Raw genomic sequence first — 20,526 nt, 5'->3', positions numbered from 1 at the left:
CAATCACAGAAGAGAGAAGGAAGAAGCTCCGCCCAGGTTTCGGCAGGGGAAGACGCAGCGTTTTGGATAATGAGGAAAAAGCTGGGTTTCATAACAATCTATAGGACAATAATATTTTACATATATGGGGGCCAACTAAAATCAATATAGTTAAAATGCAGATTTTTGTTATAATATAACAAAGTTCTAAGATCTAATCAATGATAGATCTTACTGCACGTTTACATAATTCAACCCCACTGCACATTGATTATTCATTCCCACTAATGGGGATTGTGCAATGAATGGAATATGCAATTTTGTATGGCGCAATAATTGGAGTGGAATGTGCAATTATGGGAACTGTGCAGTGAGTGGAATGTGCAATTATGGGAACTGTGCAGTGAATGTAGTGACCAATTATAATTATATAATATTATAATCCGGTGTGTTTACATTCATGTAGTATCATGTCTGTTCATTAGCATGCATTGTCCCGATCAAATAAATAAGCTGCCCTGGGCCATCGGCTCCTCCAACCGACCATACAACACATGCGTAGGCTATAAGGCAAGGTAGAGAAATGCCTTGCCTAAGGACACAGTATGCAGCATGTCAATGAAAGTCATCCATTATTAGCTAATTAAACCTACATAGAATAAAAGTTAACTGAGTTGCATATTTTTGTGTGGTACTGTTATAGTCTATGGATACGTACACAATCTAGTGTTCCGTAACTGGCATAATTATCTATTAATGCTACCATCCATAAGATTTTATTTCACCAATAGATGGCAGATGTCAAATCTATTCTCTTCTCGGGTGATTGTTGTTAAGGCTCACCTAAGGCTCTAGTCTTCTTCTTTCCGACCACACCTGGCACACTGACAGACTGCAGTAACGTAGATAGCATCTAGTAGTGTTATATGAGAATGCAATGAGGCTGGGTCGACCAATCTAATTATGGATGGCATTTAAATAGTAGTCGTCACTTTTTTGTACACAGTACTTCCTTCCTACAACTACACTTCCACAAATGGTAGGTTTTAGAAATTTCCTTTTTACTGAACTGTTCTCATAGGATTAAAATGTGTGAAATGTTTGAGTATTTCAACAGATTTACAAGTGGACTGAAGTTTGTATTGCGTGTGTGAAATTCCTCACTTTTCAAAGCCAACAAAGCAGTTTTTTTTTTTTTTTTTGTTTTTTTCAAAAAACACACATGAAGCATTGTAAATGTGTAAAATAAAATCTTTCTATTTCCAATCATGGATACAATCTTCAGATACAAGTACATCAGGTAAACTCTGCTTGAAAGAGATATACACTGCTCTTTAGTGGCCAAATAAAAAAAAAAAAAAAAAAACAATCTTTGCAGTGAAAAACCCAAGTGCATGCAGTTCAAAAATGAGTCATTTATGAAAAGTTTTACATACAAAGGAGAGAGGCTAACATGAGGTTTAAGACATGATTACACATACAAAAACAGCACATTTATAGACACACTAAGTAACAAACTGCTCATTATAGCATCCTTTAGGAAACAAGAGGAAGATTATTATTTTGAAACAATTAGGACAAGGGCGGCCATTATATAGTTAATTAAAGTCCCAATATCCGTGGCATTATTGATGTAGGTAAATAGCAAGTCTTTTTTGGCTTGTGTTTACTTCTACCCATTAGCTGTCAAATGCTGTGGGCTCATGAAGAGGAGTTCAGGTGCATTCTGGGAAATGTAGTCCATTTCAAAGACAGGTGGAAGGTTGATCATGAGTTTGAATATATTCAAAGTATAAAAATATTTCCTAATCTTTGCAGTTCTTCTATCCCTCACTGGTCTGGCCCCCTGCAGGAAGACAACAGTATTACAATTAAGTATAGGATGCACTATACATATAAAATATAACTTAGCCTTACAGATTTACCCATTGATGTGGCATGCCAAAATTATTATTTTTTTTAAATCACAGATGGTAGGAAGTATTCCCATATCAGTTACGTTTTTCACATATAAAAAATTCAATTGAAAAAATATGTATTATATGTATAAAAATAAGCATTGAACCTGAACAGTATTGTGATCCAATTTCCCACTATATTTAAGATAAAGCTAAAAGTTTGTGTTACAGCTAATATGCTAATTGCAGTGATGTAATGCAACAAACTAAAAGTAGTAAAGTACTGTACTTAAGTAACGTAAAAGTTGTTCTTAAGTACATTTAAAAGTAGATACTTTTAACTTTTACTTCACTATATTTGAGAGAAGGCATTTGTACTTTCTACTCCACTACATTTTACTGAAAAGTAAAAGTATTTTTCACTACTGTTTAAGACCTGCTGAAAAGGCTGAGGGGTTTATTTTTAACATGTTAATTTTAGAAAAAAAAAAACAAAACCCAAATAAAAACAGCTAGAATAAAAAAAAATCTGTTGGGACAAAATTCAGCACCAATCTTTATCAAAATCATGACATTTGAAGCTTTATTAGATCTCAAAATCCAAGCTTTTACTTTTACTCATTTAGTACTTTTAGTAGATTTTTTTTCAGGTGATACTTTTACTTTTAGTATTTTTTTTTCCTCCAATATTTGTACTTTTACTTAAGTAACAAAATTGAGTACTTCTTCCACCACTGGCTAATTGCAACAATTACAAAAAAAATATGCATATCACAGGCTAGTTAGGCAGGGCAAGGCAAGATTACAGCAACTCCCAAAGAATCACCAGCCATACCTGTACCATTGTCCTTGAGTCAGTGGTCTGCAATATCAACTTTAATGGGGCTACACCTAATTTTGTCTCGTAATAAAGTAAACAGTACAGATGTATTGTAAGAAATTAACTACTAGTTCTACTCAGTAAAAATCTGGTACAGTGCCATTAACCGTTATTGCCGTTGACTTGTGTAGCTGTGGCTTGTTTGTTGGCTGCTCTCTCCCTTCGATTCTCTCTCTCTTCATCCTCTTCATCTCTCTCCTCATTTCCACTGTGGTTTTTACAATAAAGTCTGACAAAAACAACACATATTTTTATAAACCCTGTTTTAGGTTATTAAAAAGGTAGGGTGTTGCATTCATTTAAATCTTACTTGTAAATTCCTCGCGCCATATTTTCAATGAATTTGGCTTTGTCCTGGAGACCGCAGTGATAATGGTAGGTTTTCACACACGCTTTGATTTCACAGCCTATTGTTGCCCCCAACTGACTGCACAATGTACATTTCTGGAAAAAACAAAAATGAAAAAATGATTTCCAACATTTAAAAACAAAGAAATACTGTTTACATGTTGAGTAAACAGAATTTACCATTCTCTTTCCTCTTTTGATTTCTTGAATGACTGTTTTTACATCAAAGTTTCCAAACTCAGCCCGTGACGTTGTGGTTAACTGCACTGTTCCAGATGAAAAAAGCTGAAAGAATAAATTGGACATATTAGTTTAGGTTTCATTAATACTATTTTATACTGTTTACGTATCAAGCATTAAGCTCACCTAAGCACCTAATAATAGCCCTAAAATGTATCATCTGGTACAACTGATCACCAGAGGCATAATGCACTAAACCAGGCCTAATCTGAGCCAGGACTAAACCAGGATTTACGTACGTGATTCACAATGGCCACTGCAGAGATACTGAGATCGTCACTTTTTTGTCAGACCCACTTTAATTCTGCTTCTGACAAAAATGTATGATAAATTTGCTATTTATTCTGTCCGTATGCTGCGCTATCATAGTCATACCCATTAAATGTATATAATAGTGTATACAAGAGTGTATACAAGAGTGTATACAATACAACGCCACTACACTATTATACAACCCCAATTCCAATTAAGTAGGGATGCTGTGTAAAACTAAAACATACAGAATACAATGATTTGCAAATCCTTTTCAACCTATATTGAACTGAATAAACTACAAAGACATGATATTTAATGTTCAAACTGCTATACTTTATTGTTTATATACAAATATTCACTCATTTTCAATTTGATGCCTGCAACACGTTCTACTAAAGCTGAGACAGGGGCAACAAAAGACTGGGAAAGTTGAGGAATGCTTAAAATACACCTGTTTGGAACATTCCACAGGTGAACAGGTAATTGGAAACAGGTGAGTGTCATGATTGGGTATAAAAGGAGCATCCCTGAAGGGCTCACTCATTCACATGCAAGGATGGGGCGAGGTTCACCACTTTGTGAACAAACTGCGTGAGCAAATAGCCCAACAATCAAAGAATAACCTTTCTCAACATACAATTGCAATTTCATCATCTATGGTCCATAATATCATCAAAAGATTCAGAGAATCTGGAGAAATCTCTGCACGTAAGCGCCAAGGCCGAAAACTAACATTGAATGCCCGTGACCTTCGATCCCTCGGGCGGTACTGTATTAAAAACAGACAAGGTGTAAAGGATATTACCACGTGGGCTCAGGAACACTTCAGGAAACCATTCTCAGTTAACACAGTTCGTCGCTACGTCTCCAAGTGCAAGTTAAAACTGGATTATGCAAAGCGAAAGCCAGATATCAACAACACCCAGAAACTCCACAGACTTTTCTGGGCCCAAGCTCACCTGAGATGGACTTGACGAGTCCACATATCAAATTGTTTTTGGAAATCATGGATGTCGTGTCCTGCGGGCCAAAGAGGAAAAGGACTATCCGGATTGTTATCAGCGCAAAGTTCAAAAACCAGCATCTGTCATGGTCTGGGGGTGTGTTAGTGCCCATGGCATGAGTAACTTACACACCTGTGAAGGCACCATTAATGCTGAAAGGTAAATACAGGTTTTGGAGCAACATATGCTGCCATCCAAGCAACAACTTGTTCAGGGGCATCCCTGCTTATTTCTGCAAGACAATGCCAACCCACATTCTGCATGTGTTACAACAGCGTGGCTTCGTAATAAAAGAGACTGGCCTGCCTGCAGTCCATAATGAGCCACACATTTTCAATGGGAGACACGTTTGAAACGCAAAATACGACAATAGAAACCCCGGACTGCTGAGCAACTGAAGTTATACATTTAGCGAGACTGGGAAAGGATTCCTTCAGCAAAGCTTCAACAATTAGTGTCCTCAGTTCCCAAACACTTATTGTTGTTAAAAGGAAAGGTGATGTAACACAGTGGTAAACATGCCCCTGTCCCAGCTTTTTTAACGTGTTGCAGACATCTAATTGAAAATGAGTGAATATTTGCTTAAAAACAATAAAGTTTATCAGTTTGAACATTAAATATCATGTTTTTGTACTTTATTCAGTTCAATATAGGTTGAAAAGTATTTGCAAATTATTGTATTCTGTATTTTTTTTAAAGTTTTACACAGTGTCCCAACTTGGGGTTGTATAAATAGTTTATTCATCTTGATCTTTCATGGAATATTTCTATTCTCCTTCTGTTCTTGAACTGTGCATAGCAACAGTGGTGTCTTTCCCATTGTGGGACAAATAAATGTTTTTTTTTGTCTTATCTAAACTGGTCACTTGCGGTATAATATACCAGATACCAACAGATGATATGATATAAAGATAGTTAAGTATAGTATAAACAGTGCCTAGTTCATCAAATCCTTTCTGTCCAGTGTCAGTAGTAAACGCTACCATGCACTTGTAGTGAGCAGCCACTTTTTTGGAGTTGTCTGAGTGGAGGATGCCTCTGGTTTCATTTTCTTCTTCTCCGGCGTGACAGAACCCACAGCGCTGAAGTCCGTCTGCAGGGCTGGACCTCAAGGGGGACCGGTCTCTCTGAAAATACAACACACAAAAGATTCAACATTTTTGTGGTTATCACAGCATAATACAGCTAAATAACATCACTGCTACAACTGCTCCTCTGTTAGATTGACAATATAAAGTCTAAAACTTTCTGAATAGGGGTTAATGTTATTTAGTTTTTAATAGTTTAGTGTTGAATTGAAAATGATATCATGAAATCACCTCACAGCCCTCAGCTTAGTGCCACATAAAACCCACTTTTGAAAGTGAATAAAGCCTTTTGTGATTTTAGACCTAAGGCAAACCTGGCTTCCTGGAATCAACACTTTATTGACGGAAGTGAGGTCATGAGGTCAGACAGGGACATTCAGTGCTACAAACACATCACATTGCTGATAAATCCTTCATATTGTGCTTGTAAAATCAAACTATGCAGTATTGAGTCTCACATGTGAAGAGCTCTCTTCCTCCGCTGCCTGTGATGACATAGACCGGGACTCCTCAGACTGGCCCCTGGATCCAGTCTTAGTCCTGGACTTTTCAAACCGACCACGACCTCTGCTCTGAGGAGGGGAGGAGTCTGAATCATTGGCCACACCCTCTGCTTCATCTACAAAGACAAAACAGCATAGTATATCTATATATGCCACTAAATAATAATCAAATAAATGTATACATACAACATTATATTAGTATAGAACAGTGGTTCTCAAATAGTGGGGCCGGGGGGGGGGGGGGGGGGCGCGCGTATGACTCCACGTATGACACTGTAGGTACTGTAGACAGCGCGTACGCAGAGCGCACGCAGCAAAGAGCAGGAGAGAGCGAACAGATCATGACACAGGACAGTGAACAAGAGACACTTGCTAAAGAGACACTATGGAAAACATTTTAACAGGGATGAAAAGAAAGGCGGAGATAGACGCCTGAGACATACGAAAGTCACCCGAAAAGTAAGACGAGGAAGTCTGATGAAGAGTATTTAGCACTTGGCTTCACCGTGACTCCGGTGGGACAAGAGGACAGACCGGTGTCTGCTGTGTCTGAAAATGTTGGCAGCGGACAGTATGAAGCCAAATAAGTTAAGGCGCCACCTCATTACACCTCAGTCACGCTGATAAGACGCTTGAGTTTTTTCAGCGTAAACCAGCCAAATATTGCCAACAATCATCCCGCTTTGTGAATGTCACTTCAGTAAACCAACAAGCACTGTTAGCATCGAGGTGGTGTACCAAATTGCTAAATTGCTTGTTTTAGTTTGATATTTATTTAATTTTAATGTATTATTTTGATATTTATTTTTAATTTAAAGTTATTCATTTGATGTTTATTTTAATTTTTTTTTATTTGATATTTAATTAAATTTCATGATATTTTATTTTATTTTTTGAGTATCAAATGGTTAAATCAGTTGTTCCAATATATATAGTATATATGTATAGTTCAAATAAGGCGGGGGAAGCACTGGTATAGAAGCAGGTAATATAACATATAACAGCATAGAAACAAACATTTGTAAGTGAGTTATAAGAGACCATGCCTAAGTATTTCAGTAAGAATTCTATTTTAAAATGTCTTGCCATTGTGCGAAATCAAAACTAAGTTAAACCAAACTCATTTTAAGTATTGTTTGTTGTAGAATTATGGAAAGAATCCACAACCATACACGTGTAGTCCAGTTGCCTTATATGAATTACATATAAGCAACACAGTACTATATGTACTGTGTTGTTCTCCATACCTTCATCCTGCTGTGCTGCATCCCGGTGTTGCGACAGTAAACCCTATATTCAGAATAATACAAAATGTATAAATATGGATTACGTAAGATTTAAGAATTGATTATATTTTATTCTTAAAACAACTCACAGGTAAATTCCTTGTGATGGGTTCTCTTTAGTTTGAGCCTTGTCCTTCAGTGCGCAGTAATAATGGTACGTTTCTGCGGCAGGTTTTACATCACAGCCAATCGTAGCCCCAGGCGGTGACACGAGGAGCACATCTGAGAAAGAAAAAGGGAAACAGTTGCAAATTACTTTAAAATCTTCCAGCATATTTTAGTTGCAATACTGAATAAAGAGCAAGTAAGAGTTAGACAAGTAAGGACTTCACTATGTCAAAAATTGTGCATAAGACTAAAAAACGTCAAGTGCTCTTCAAGGATGTGAGCATCACTTTCTGTACACTTACCAGTTTATTCCCACGTTTGATTTCCTTCTTCACGTCGTCAATGGAAAAGCCTCCAATGTTTTCACTGTCTGAAGGAGACGAGACCAGGGCTGAGGAGAACAGCTGCACACAGCAAACATAAAATTATAAAAGAGATACACACACACATTTATATACATATAATGTTCAGTGACAAAGTATAATAAAGGCTTCCATTACACATTTCCTTCAGAGGGAGCAACAGTGAAGTATTTCCAAAGGTACAGATATAAATCCTGACCATTTTCATACAGTGAGGCCCAAGTGATCACCATAATTGTACATTTATAGTCCTTTTAAATAAATGGTTAAAGTTTCTTCCCTTACCATTTTATTATCATCATAATCTGTACAAGTTCCTGTCTCTTTTAGTTCCCGTTACTTATTTACTGATTGGACCAAATATGATATGTATGATATCGTATTAGGTACAATCTAACAAGCGGGTTACAACAGTTTGTTCTGTGTTATTTTGTATGTATATTTCTGATGAATATTTGAAAAGACAAATGCATTTTAAGTTCTTCAACTGTAGCAAAAATCTCTAAACACTAGCTTTACACTTGAGTCTCTGCATTGACCATAGAGCTCGAATATTGAAAGACTGTGCTCACCATACACTTGTGATGTGCTGCCACCTTCTGGCCGTCGGACAGAAGCAGCTGCCCGCACTCTTTGTCCCGGTTCGTTCTGCAGAAAGCGCATTTGGGGAGACGGGGCGACGCGCCTTTCCTCTGTCCCGACATGACCACGGCTTCTTTGGACTTCTATACGACTGGAATGGACAATAATAGAGAGAAGAAATTAATTGAGCCATCCAGCTGAAACATATTTCAGAAATCTGTCTGGAATATAATAATACAGTAATGTAGTAATGCTGTCCAATAATGCATAATGGTATTGATTATTTGAGCTCAACTGCTGTTCTGCTTCCCAGTTTCACAAGATTTGAATGTTATTTAAATAGGACCAGAGTGACTAAATAAAGGGTAACTTAAATATATATTCACCCATGTTTTTCAAGATGTGTTGAGCTTTTTAATATGATTAACATAATAACATAGAGAAGAACAGGTACTGAACCTTACACAGATCAACAGATCAAATTAATAACAACATAGTGTTGTGGGGGTAAAATGTCAATCACCCACTGATAACCTTATGTTTATATTAGCATCTAGTTTAGTTGTAATTTAACTTATAATTTAAATAATATTACTAATAGAAATCAAAAAAGCAACCAGGCACCTGATGTTATTAAAAAGATTACAGTATTCCAATTAGAGCATCATGAGATTAGATCATGGTGCATATTTTCTTATAAACAAACGCAGAGGTGTGATTATAACATATGCACAAGTAAAATATATTTAGCTGAAAGACCCTCAACTTAACATAATAAATTCAAATGTGAAAAAGTTACCTTGAACACCTGCACCCTGTTTCATGTATCTACATTGTTTTAACTTTTTGGGAATTTGCCAAGAATATAATTAATGTGTAATAATATAATGCAATCATATCACAACATGTATTTTTTATTGTGTTAATTGTATTATAAGTAGGTGTTCATTCATTTTAAAAGCAGCAATAATGTAACAGTGTATAGGCTTATTAAATCACCTCTTTAATTGAATGGGTGACTAAATCTACATATTTACAATGTACAGTTAAAACACAAAGTTACAGTGCCGTCTTAAAAGAAGATATGAAGAGTATAGATTAAAACAAATTCAGAATGGCAGGCTGCTCCATTGTACAAAAAATAGGCCTATCTATCTCCATAGTTAAACCTAATACAATATACTGAGTTGTAAAATACATTAAAAATCTAAATCATATTCCACAGCACAATGGAACAGGCCCTTGTGACCAGTTTTCCTGAAAATGATGCAACATGTTTCCAACGCAAACAGCCTGTTCTGGCCCTCATTAAAAAACTCCACTACCCCAACTTTTAGTCTCTTTTTGGGATAAATTTACACTGAAAATGCACAATAATAGATTGTAATGCCTGTTTTATAAAACATACCAAGAGCACACAGCTTACTGCTCTACTTTTTAATCACAAGATGTCCCCACTCCCCTTCAAGTCACGCTTTTAATTACATATTATCTCAGTAATATGTCATATATACTCTATAATATCTAAGTTATTATCTGTGGAATGGAGTAGATAAAACCTTACAATATACTGCCAATTCATGTTAAGATTGTGGTGTTTATAATATAATATAATTTTAAAATAAGGCATGGAAATGCATATTAATTGTTTAAATGCAGAAAAATGTATATGATTCTTGTTTAAATCCACAATAGATTTTAACTGCGACGTATTCATTGAGCCATTTCTGCCATTACGATCGCAGGGCCAAGCTTTCACTGCGGCGGCTTTAGTTGAGCACAATCTCCCTACAAATCCTTACCCACTCCACAAATAAACATAGCAATTTCATTATTTTATCTTGTATTACCTCTTCCTGCAATGATTTTAAGCAATATTTGACTCCTATGTGGTATAATCGTGGCTGGAAACCCCCTACACAACCCGAAAGATAAAGTGTATTTCTCCTCCAAAGTTTTGAATTAAAGGGGGTGTGTTACTCTAGTTTCCCCCACGCTATAACTAAAAACATCTTTTACTACGAACAGTAAAAGTGCTAGAAAATTCCATAAGGCCTTTTAAACGTGGCTAAAACAAACGTCACGATGTAAAAAATACAAGTGTAAGGTGTTTATTTTGTGATATAAGTCCTTAAATGTGATTATTTCTCTTTAAATGTGTAAATTGTCATGACAGGCGCGGGTTTTTGGAGTAAAGAGCGCCATACGTGATGTTTCCCCTGCGAAGAGACAGAACAACGCGAGCAAATACGGCCTTAAAACGACAACAGGGATACAAAACATGCCTCGGATCTCACAAATAAGGATCATCCAGTCGTAATTTACCTGATATAAAGACGGAGTTGTAGTTGAATAAGTAGATTTGATGGGAAAGTACCAGGGAGCTTGGCTGTGTTTCTTTCCGTCCTTCAGAAGTGATCGTGTGTGGATTTTGGCGAAGCGCTAAAGCTAACAAACAATGCTACACGGACCGGAAACTCTGAGAGAACACTTCCGCTTATGACTATCACCAATAAAATAACTCTTGAATAATTATCGATACAGTTGTTTAAATGTGAAAGACAAATGGCGTCTTTGAAGCAGAGGAACTAAAGAAATTGACAAAGAAAAAATATGACAATAGCTCATTTATTATAAAAGCGAGATCATGCAAAAATCAGAATGCACACAACACTGGAAGAGGTCAAAATATCAACTCAATCTAAATTCTAAATCACTATCATGTGTAGTAGACATATATTGCAAGATGCTCTATTACACTCTATTACATAGCCTACTTACTACTATGGTTTAGTATTATTACATAGATTGTACTTGTCTGTATTGGATTTGAAAGGCTAAAATAAGTAAAAAAAAAATAAAATAAAATAAATAAAAAGAAAGAAAGAAAGAAAAAAAATCATTGAACAATGATAGCAACACCACATATTTCTTTCTGTGACAATAATCTTCACATTATCAATATCATTCAAGGCTTAGCCCAACCACAAATAAGAACATTGCAGTAATAGGGTTTATAATAGTTTACAGTAATGAAGTAAATAAGGAAGCAATGTTGTGAATGTCAATTCAGCAATATATGTGGCTAAATTAAGCAATACCGTGCATGGAACAAATCTACACAAAATTATTTCTATTTATTAAATTATTTGCAATGAGCAACACTGATAAAGCACCAGTATCTTCTGTATATTTGAAAGGAACTACAAGACAATTAGACCTTAAATGTCAAAACTATCTTCTCTGACAGTTCTGCATTTTTTCGTCCAAAATCAGATGAAGTATTAAGTATAAACATTTACAAGATAGTGTCATATTTGGGACCACTCAGACTGTAGCTGGAAGGTCTGTATAAGTTATCTCAAATGAAAAGCTGACAATACACAAGTTAAACATTGGAGAATCCTTTTGTGTATAAGTTAAATAATAACTGAAATTATTATTTACAAATTAATGACATGATGGAAAGTTTCATTTGGATTACAGATAGTCCTGTAGTGAAACCATGGACCACCAATGTTTAGGAACACAGGTTATACACAACATGTTGATTATTGGAGTTATCTGACAGAAATTATTATTATTATTATTATTATTATTATTATTATTATTATTATTATTATTATTATTATTATTATTATTATTATTATTATTATTATTATTAATTAATGTATTTATTTATTTTAATCCAACTAGGTTTTACAAATGACTAAGAATGCAGTAGTGAGCACAGTCTAATTGCGTGAGCTACAGTAACAGATAGTACCATATTAGTCATTGTGTCAGTTAGTCTTTTACTAGCTAATACTTCCAGTAATGGCATTCTTGAGCAATATTTGTATTACACTTATGGTCTTTATAGCCTCCCAAATCAGAAATCAGATATACCTCCAAACAGTTTCAACAGTTAGTTACAATTATTTCACCAAATATGCATATTTTTATTTTATTATTAGGTCTACTAAAATATTTTTTTAAATGATTTAACTTTTAACGTGTTGTATGCCTACTTAAGTAATAATAATGAAAGTAATAGCAAAAGTGTTCTTACTTAAGATCAATTTTAGGCTACTGTACCCACAGCTGCTTGACTTTTTAACATTTAAATGGCAATTGCATAATTTTAGTTACGGCAAAAGTTCCAAAAAACCCACTAACCAACCAACCCAAAACGAAACGAACCCGAGGCGTCGAGAGGGTGTCGCCATGTGGGTCTTTTCTTGATTTCGATTGGCCAAAAAACGGTGTCAGTCACTGTATGGAGCAAAAACAGACCCACCCCTTGTCCCTGCGATGATCAGAGAGGACAGACCGTAGTTTCTACACTGAGAACAGGGAAATAAGTTGTCAGACAGGCTCTCCCTCCACATCCAGGCTGCCAGCAAGTTAGGTGACAGTCGGGCAAGAGTTCAGACCTCTACCTACATGGGAAATTAAAGTTATGAAGGTCGCTAGTTTGTGTAAATAGTTCGCTACGGTTAGTTAGTACGGCGTTAGATATAGGCGACTACTAGTGTTCAGATATCAGATAAAACTTGGATCAAAACGGAGCGAAAAGAAAGTGGCTAAACTTGTTAGCTCGCTAGCCAAGCTTTAGCCACAGCCTGCTTTAAGTCTTCAACCCCTATTTTAGTCGGTAAGTGTGATTGCTAACAGCATTTTCATCACTTTTTACAGTCTGTTTTACGCTACGTTGTTGTGGTTACTGCTGTGGCTAATGCTAACTAGGTCACAAGCTAGTTAAAACTTACTAAAATGTTGCTGCTAATGTAACTTTTACGTACCTTTTTGGCCTCATTTGACATTTAAGTCAACAGAGAAGTTAGTATATTGTTCTGCAAAGCTACACGGGCACTGTAATCGCATTGCAAACATAGCATACAAGTGTAAAGTTAGTGCAAATTAGTTCAGTGCGGAAAAAGTAACTAGTTAGCAGCCACCGGTAACTAGCTATGGCTGTTGTTATGGTCTTTTAACACTGTAACTCAATACATGCAGTCAGCTGAACTAATTTGTCTGTTTTGTAGGACAGCGTTTAAAAAATCATTTCCTGGTGCACACAACTACAGGAAGCTGATTGTTTAATTAATTTGTCCTGTTTTTTCATTAACGCTGATTGTTTTATTATAAGGCTTGGGTTATCTGTCTTTCTCGCCATGCCTTTCCCGTTTGGCAAATCTCAAAAAAGTCCTGCTGAAACTGTGAGGACTTTAAAGGACAATGTTGCCTACTTAGAAAAACTTGACACTGGAGACACGAAAAAGTCTGAAAAGGTCAGTTGTGCTCTGATATCATTTGGTTATTACACAGTTTAAAAGCTTGCAAAATTGTAAAACCTATCTGTTTTTTTAAGGTTTGTCGAGGATATTTCTAAAACCTTGCTTCACTAAAAGAGGTTCCTTTGTGGAACTGGCGACAAGGAGCCCCAAACTGAAGCCGTTAGCACAACTTGCCCAGGAATTATACAACACCAACCTACTCATATCTCTCATTGAAAACCTCCATAGGATCGATTTTGAGGTAAGCAGCGAGGCACTTTATTTGTTGTGTTCAAATTATTGTTAATTGGGACTGACACTGATTGCGAGATTGAATGAATTAAGTCCCTGAAGCAAAAATGTATGTGCGTGTGTTTTTGCAAGCTAGATAGTAAAGCTATTTTCTGTTACAGGGGAAGAAGGATGTGGTACATTTGTTCAGTAACATTGTAAGGCGGCAGATTGGCACCCGCACACCCACGGTAGAATACATCTCTTCACATACACAGATCCTCTTCATGCTTTTAAATGGGTAAGTTTACCCTTTAGACTGCTGTTTTGTACTTCTACTTAAACACTAATCTTGTTAGTAGTTCCTTTAACACCTACACATTCAAATTAACTCTTTATTTAAACAATATAATGTCATTCTCAACATGAAATAATACCACTTTAATTTTTCTTTTTATTTTATTAAAATGAGGTCTTATACCCTATGTAATCCTTCAGTCGACCAAGTAGGCTCCATAGTGGTCCATGGGGCATATACTATATTACGTCTACGTGGTCTTATACTGGCTCTAATACAGCTCAAGATCATTCTATAGCTATTCAGAAAAGGTTAATTTCTGTCCTGTAAATTTTTTTGTATCAAAACTTGTTCAAATGAGTATTTGAACAAGTAGTTTCGATAACAGTTTTCACATCAATTAGTATCTAATTTTGATACTTTTGACAACCCTAGTAATACAGATGCATTTTTTTTTCTTGGGTTATAATCACTTTGGCTTGGAGTGTTTTTTTGCCATAGCCCAGAATGTGTATTCAACAACTCTCTTTGGAGCGAGCAGGAACATGTTGCATTTACCTGTGGGTTACCGATGACAAGAGATAGTTGTTTTGTGTGAGCAAATCAAAGTCATTCCAATCTGCTTAAACGAAATTCCCATTTGAAAACCAGATCAAAGCATTTGTCAGCCTTTTGGAAATGTTTATGTAATTATCACTACACTTTTAATTCCCAAAGATTTTTCCTATGACATGATTGATTGATAAGGATTTTGTGAAAAACCTAATTTGCCACACCTCAGCATAGTTACATGCAAGCAATACATTGCTCAAACTCTAGCTAAAACTGAACTTAAAATGCATGCTAGAATGAACTGTGAGAGCGCAATCTAGCTGCTATGTTGAGCTAAGCACGCTCCATAGTTAAGGGTTAAGAGACCTATTAGACGTTTTTAGACAGTTGAAAGACGCACATCAATTATTCAGCTGCTGACTTGTGAATTTGTTGATTTGAGCCTCTGACTAGGGATGCGAGATTAACCCACAATTGAATCAAAATTGCAGTTTGAAGGCTGCAATTTTTTAAGTACCATTATTTCCTCCACTTAACTAAATATTCTGTCTTATTCCGAATAAACTGTAACCCTGTTGTTTTAATTCATATTTCTTTTGGCAATTTAAAATGTGAACTTTGAACTGTATCCTATTTTGCAAATCTAATAGCAATTGTAATGCTTGTTAGAAAAAAAATTGCAATTAGATATTCTTTTCCCTAGTTTTTCATTTTTGGTGAAGTTTTGAATTTTACTTCCTGGTTGGACACAAGTATCAGATATGACCTACATAGAGGTAATTTCTACGTTACCTAACAACCATAATGTAAATGAGCTCCATAACTTGTCTAAATCACTCAACAGTCATGATAACAAACATCTTAATCTATTTGATGAAGGTTTAAACTGTCAGAAAAAATGCCTTCCTTGCATGTAAAGGGTCTCTGGATTTTCTACAAAACTGCTGGTGTAATGACATAGGCTAGAGTTATTCCATTGCTTCTACTTCCTGTATTTTTGCACTTTTCTTCTCAACTTTTCCACAAACTGCCACTTAACTGATGTAAAACTGATCAATATTAACAAAGGAACAATCCCATCAACCAAATAATCATTAAAATGTGCACTTTAAATAATAGTTAACTGGATGTGTTTTGTGGGATTGGTTGTTAGCTATGACAGCCCGGAGGTGGCCCTGAACTGTGGGATGATGCTGAGAGAGTGTCTGCGTCATGAACCTTTGGCCAAAACGGTGCTTCTGTCTGAGGAGTTTTATAACTTCTTCAGATATGTGAGCTCTCCACGTTCGACATTGCATCAGATGCTTTTGCCTCCTTTAAGGTACATAAAATATTGGCTTTGTTCACATGCACACCTAAAGCTCATTATATCTAATTTTCTTGACCTAAGATTATATAAATGACATGTAAACTACAAAATGTGATGTGAGTAATCAGAGTGACCCATGATAGAAAAGAAATCAGATTTAATTTTATGTTTTATAAAAGAAATAAGTCATTTTAATTTAAAAAATCTGACCATAATTAATTTTGAGTGCACATTGCAGCCATTGACTGTCACACAATTAAAGGGAGTCCATAAATGTTTGGCATTTCATTCAGGGGGCGGAGCAAATTTTTATTTACCTTGCCGAACATTTAGGGAGTCCCCACAATCAAATTTATATTTTGGTCTATGGCCTATTGTTACACATGTAAAGACTTTCTCTGGAAGGTTCTAAAAAATACTTTTCTTTTACCTGCTATATTGTCTGTAAATGTGATTCTTTTGTTGCTACAGGATCTCCTCACAAGACACAAAATCGTGTGTGCTGATTTCCTGGAGGAATAACTATGACAGGGTAGGTTCTGTAACTTGATATTTTGAAGTAATGTTGCTGTTTTTTTTCCTATTTTTAAACCTGGATGATGACAAACAATGCCTGCTCCAGCCATTACTTTATTATAACATCAGTAATGCAGCAATAATTTTGAGTTTTGAAGAATTGGACGTTTTCAAGTTGCTCTATGTAACTCTTCTAGTGGAGAGTCTGACACCTGCTTGTTTCCATGTAGATGTTGACGATTGCTTTGCTTAAATAGAATGTTCCATAGCTTGGGATTAATCAGCCCAGAGGGTAATCAGAGAAAGACTGCTTGTTTTTAAGGCATTTGGTTTTGCCTGTAATTGAATAAATAAGAGATGAATAAATCTGATGCTATACGCATATGGTAGAGCATTGAGGTAAAACAATGACATCTCCATGGAGGCAAGCAGGTGGTGGACACCCTACCGAAAAGATACACAGTGAACTGTCAGGAGAACGGTTCTGTATTGCCTCAAAATCTCTCCATAAATCACTGCTGAAGAACTGCAGCAAAGTTATAAATTGGATCTTGAGGTCAGACAGTCTCCAAAAGTACAAAACCATTTATTTATCAGTGGTGTCAATTTTGTTGAAGGCCATTGCTATGGTTATCTAACATCTGTATAAGAAACATAGATGAAACCTGATGGATGACCCAGTGGCACAGGTTGAAAATAGAAAATAGAAAATGAATTGGCTATTCTAGAAGAGATAGAAATGTGAGTTTGCTTAAAAAACATTCAATTGCAATAGAGTTCAGGATTGAATGTCAGAAAACAAATATTATTGGCAAAATCCATTATATTTGCTACCACTGTACAAACATTCTTAGAGATGCATTAGCCAAAACTATGTAAAAGCATAAACAAAGAGCCATGGAACAACCTAAACTGCTGACTCACTACTATATCGTCAGAATACTTTTGAATGAACACCCATTTTTGTATCTTAAAATCTTCATTGTTTTAACATTAGGCTAACTGTTAATTTTGGTATGACGACACAAACCCAGTCTCCATTCACAGTGCTGTAACATACAAGACATTACATACATCATTATTGCATTATTTATGTATGCATAAAACCAGACCTGCATTACACCCACATATAAACAGCTTTTATTAAACCTAATTATCTTCCATTTAAATATTGTGGTGATGATGGGATAATGATTTAGTATTAGAGGAATTTTAACCTTGTTTTTTTTCTTTCTCAGGTGTTTACAGAGTACGAAAAGCTGCTCCATTCAGACAACTATGTGACCAAACGGCAGTCTTTGAAGGTACGCACTCTGCTTGATACACAAATTCTCACCAAAAGTCTGAACAACAAAAAAAGGAGGGATAAACGATTAATTTAATGCCCTGTTCTCATGTAATTTATGTAGTTAATGTGATATTAGGATGCTTGATATTATGATGTAACTCCACAGGGTTGTGTGCTTGTCACTTGGTATAGTCGAATTTATAATTATGATTAATGTTTTTTCTCATGTTGAGAATTATCCCTGGCTAAATATTAAAATTTTCTAAACTTTCTATTCTTCTGCTGGTTGGTTGCTGGTATATAATGAAAAGAATTTCCTCTTGGAGATGAATAAAAGTAATTCGGATTTTTAAAACTAAATAAATAGATAAAATCACTCAGTCCTTACTATTATTATCACCTTATATCACCTTAGGAACAGATGCCATTATAGTTTATCACCTATTCCAGATGAATTCCATTGAATTCTTTTGTGTTTTCCGTTCTTTAGCTTCTCGGAGAACTCCTCCTGGACCGACACAACTTCACGGTGATGACAAAGTACATCAGCCGAGCAGAAAACCTGAAGCTCATGATGAACCTGCTCAGAGACAATAGCAGGAACATCCAGTTTGAAGCATTCCATGTTTTTAAGGTCAGATGTTGGATAGATACTGGTTGGATAATTAATGATTATTTTGCTGATCAATTAATTAAATCAAGATAATTATTTTATATGAATGATTAGTTGTTTTGATCACTAAAGGCTTATGAAAATGGAATATTTACTAACAATGACCAAAATGATGCTAAATGTACAGACAAAATACCATATCCATGCATTTCCTGTATCATTTTGATGCAGTTTCTTGAGTCGTAAAACCTTTTCTCATAGCACATGGCATATTTTAGCATCTGTGTGCATTCCAGATAAAGATGATTCAATTACTGAATTAGTTGAGGATTGTCGAAATAACCGATTATTTGCTATTTATTGATTAACTTATTTAAGCCCTAATTGTAAGCGCTCAACTATGAAAATTGGAGGTAAAAGAAGTTCATGAGGGCATTCAAGAGATTTTGAGAGATACTACAAATAATCAGCTATGATTGGATTGTCCCAAATTCGATGGTAACCTGATGTGCTTTTTTGTTTGGTTCTAGACCCTCTTGCATTCTTAGAAAATAAGAGGGGCATGCTTCCCACTCAATTCATTCACCTTTCCATTGTCTGTATTTGGTTTGAATGATGCATAATGGTCAGCAGGTGTCAGTCAGCCCCAGGCCACAATAGATTGTGGAGAGTGGCTGAATTTGGATTATGCTTTAAGAACTTGACAAGGTGCTACATTATACATTCAAACATTAATAAATATGTTTCTAATTCAAATCTGAACATCAAACTCTGCACCTCAGGCTCTTTGCTGACCTATGACCTCTTTTTCCCTGTTTAGGTTTTTGTGGCGAACCCGAACAAGACCCAGCCTGTTCTGGACATCCTGCTGAAGAACCAGACCAAACTGGTGGAGTTCCTAAGCCACTTCCAGACAGACCGCTCCGAGGACGAGCAGTTCTGTGACGAGAAGAACTACCTGATCAAACAGATCCAGTACCTGAAGAAAGCCCCTTCCCCAGAGGATGCACCTGGATCCTAGTGTCCTTTGGGTCCTAGTGTCCTTTGGGTCCTAGTGTCCTTTGGGTCCTAGTGTCCTTTGGGTCCTAGTGCCCTCTGGATCCTAGTGCCCTCTGGATCCTAGTGCCCTCTGGATCCTAGCGTCCTCTGGGACCTAATGTTCTCTGGGAAAAACAATGTCTACATGGACTTCTGAATGTTATCTTGGTTTGAGAAATTGGGATTACTTTAGAATAAATTACTTAATACAACTATATTATTTTACATCAATATTGTTTCTAATTCAATATTTATGTAAAATAATATATATTTAGTATATATTTATGACTAGTGACTTTATTTCTCTCATTTTAGTCTTATGTGTTTGCCAGTGGGACTGTACTCAAATAGGAACAATGAAAATCTTATTCTGATTATGGCTGCACAATATATCGCACAAGTATCATTCTCATGATACTGAATAATCAATTTCACAACAAACTCAATATATTACAATAACACTAAGGCTCTCCATCTGACAAAAATGCACTGTTGCTTTAAAAGAATATGTTTAAATAAAGCAGATTTTATTAATGATTTTCCTTATTTAGTTCAAAATTAATCTTGATTTAGTCTTTCTTTTGTCTGTTAAGTTTTTAGTTTGACAGTTTCACTAGTAAATTAAACCATGCAATTTTTTTTTTGCTTTATTATATCTGAAATCATTGAGTCAAAAACATTGCAATGATATTGATATTGCAATTCTTCATGTAAAATAACACAATTTTTTCCAATATTGTGCAGCCCTAATTCTAAATTTTATCAAACCAGACCCAAACAGGATTAATAGTGCAATTTTCGTAACACCACAGTAATATCAATGTGGAATGGCTACTTGTAGAGAAGAGAAACCATAGACTATATTTATAAATGAACGTTGATTGGCCTGA

The 20,526-nt window shown here is 35.6% G+C and overlaps 2 protein-coding genes across 2 annotated transcripts; one reads left to right on the top strand and one right to left on the bottom strand.

Annotated features, from left to right (window-relative positions):
* Positions 1-1,297: 1,297 nt before the first annotated feature.
* Positions 1,298-10,975, bottom strand: phf6 (PHD finger protein 6). Its single transcript, XM_033973642.2, is given in 13 exon segments — positions 1,298-1,825; positions 2,865-2,986; positions 3,068-3,201; positions 3,286-3,390; positions 5,588-5,731; positions 6,151-6,311; positions 7,443-7,472; positions 7,475-7,485; positions 7,571-7,685; positions 7,688-7,703; positions 7,892-7,993; positions 8,524-8,676; positions 10,859-10,975. Coding segments are annotated over 12 exon segments (1,095 nt in total). The 5' UTR covers positions 8,656-8,676; positions 10,859-10,975; the 3' UTR covers positions 1,298-1,802.
* Positions 10,976-12,840: 1,865 nt separating this feature from the next.
* On the top strand, positions 12,841-19,647 carry cab39l1 (calcium binding protein 39, like 1). The gene is given in 12 exon segments (XM_033974033.2): positions 12,841-13,169; positions 13,665-13,815; positions 13,897-13,974; positions 13,976-14,053; positions 14,205-14,323; positions 16,026-16,141; positions 16,144-16,193; positions 16,653-16,700; positions 16,702-16,713; positions 17,936-18,001; positions 18,476-18,619; positions 19,419-19,647. Coding segments are annotated over 11 exon segments (1,038 nt in total). The 5' UTR covers positions 12,841-13,169; positions 13,665-13,689; the 3' UTR covers positions 19,620-19,647.
* The last annotated feature ends 879 nt before the right edge of the window (positions 19,648-20,526 follow it).

The sequence above is a fragment of the Periophthalmus magnuspinnatus genome, chromosome 10 (assembly GCF_009829125.3).
Source record: "Periophthalmus magnuspinnatus isolate fPerMag1 chromosome 10, fPerMag1.2.pri, whole genome shotgun sequence".
NCBI classification, from domain to species: Eukaryota; Metazoa; Chordata; class Actinopteri; order Gobiiformes; family Gobiidae; genus Periophthalmus; species Periophthalmus magnuspinnatus.
This window is presented reverse-complemented; position numbering and strand designations above follow the sequence as displayed.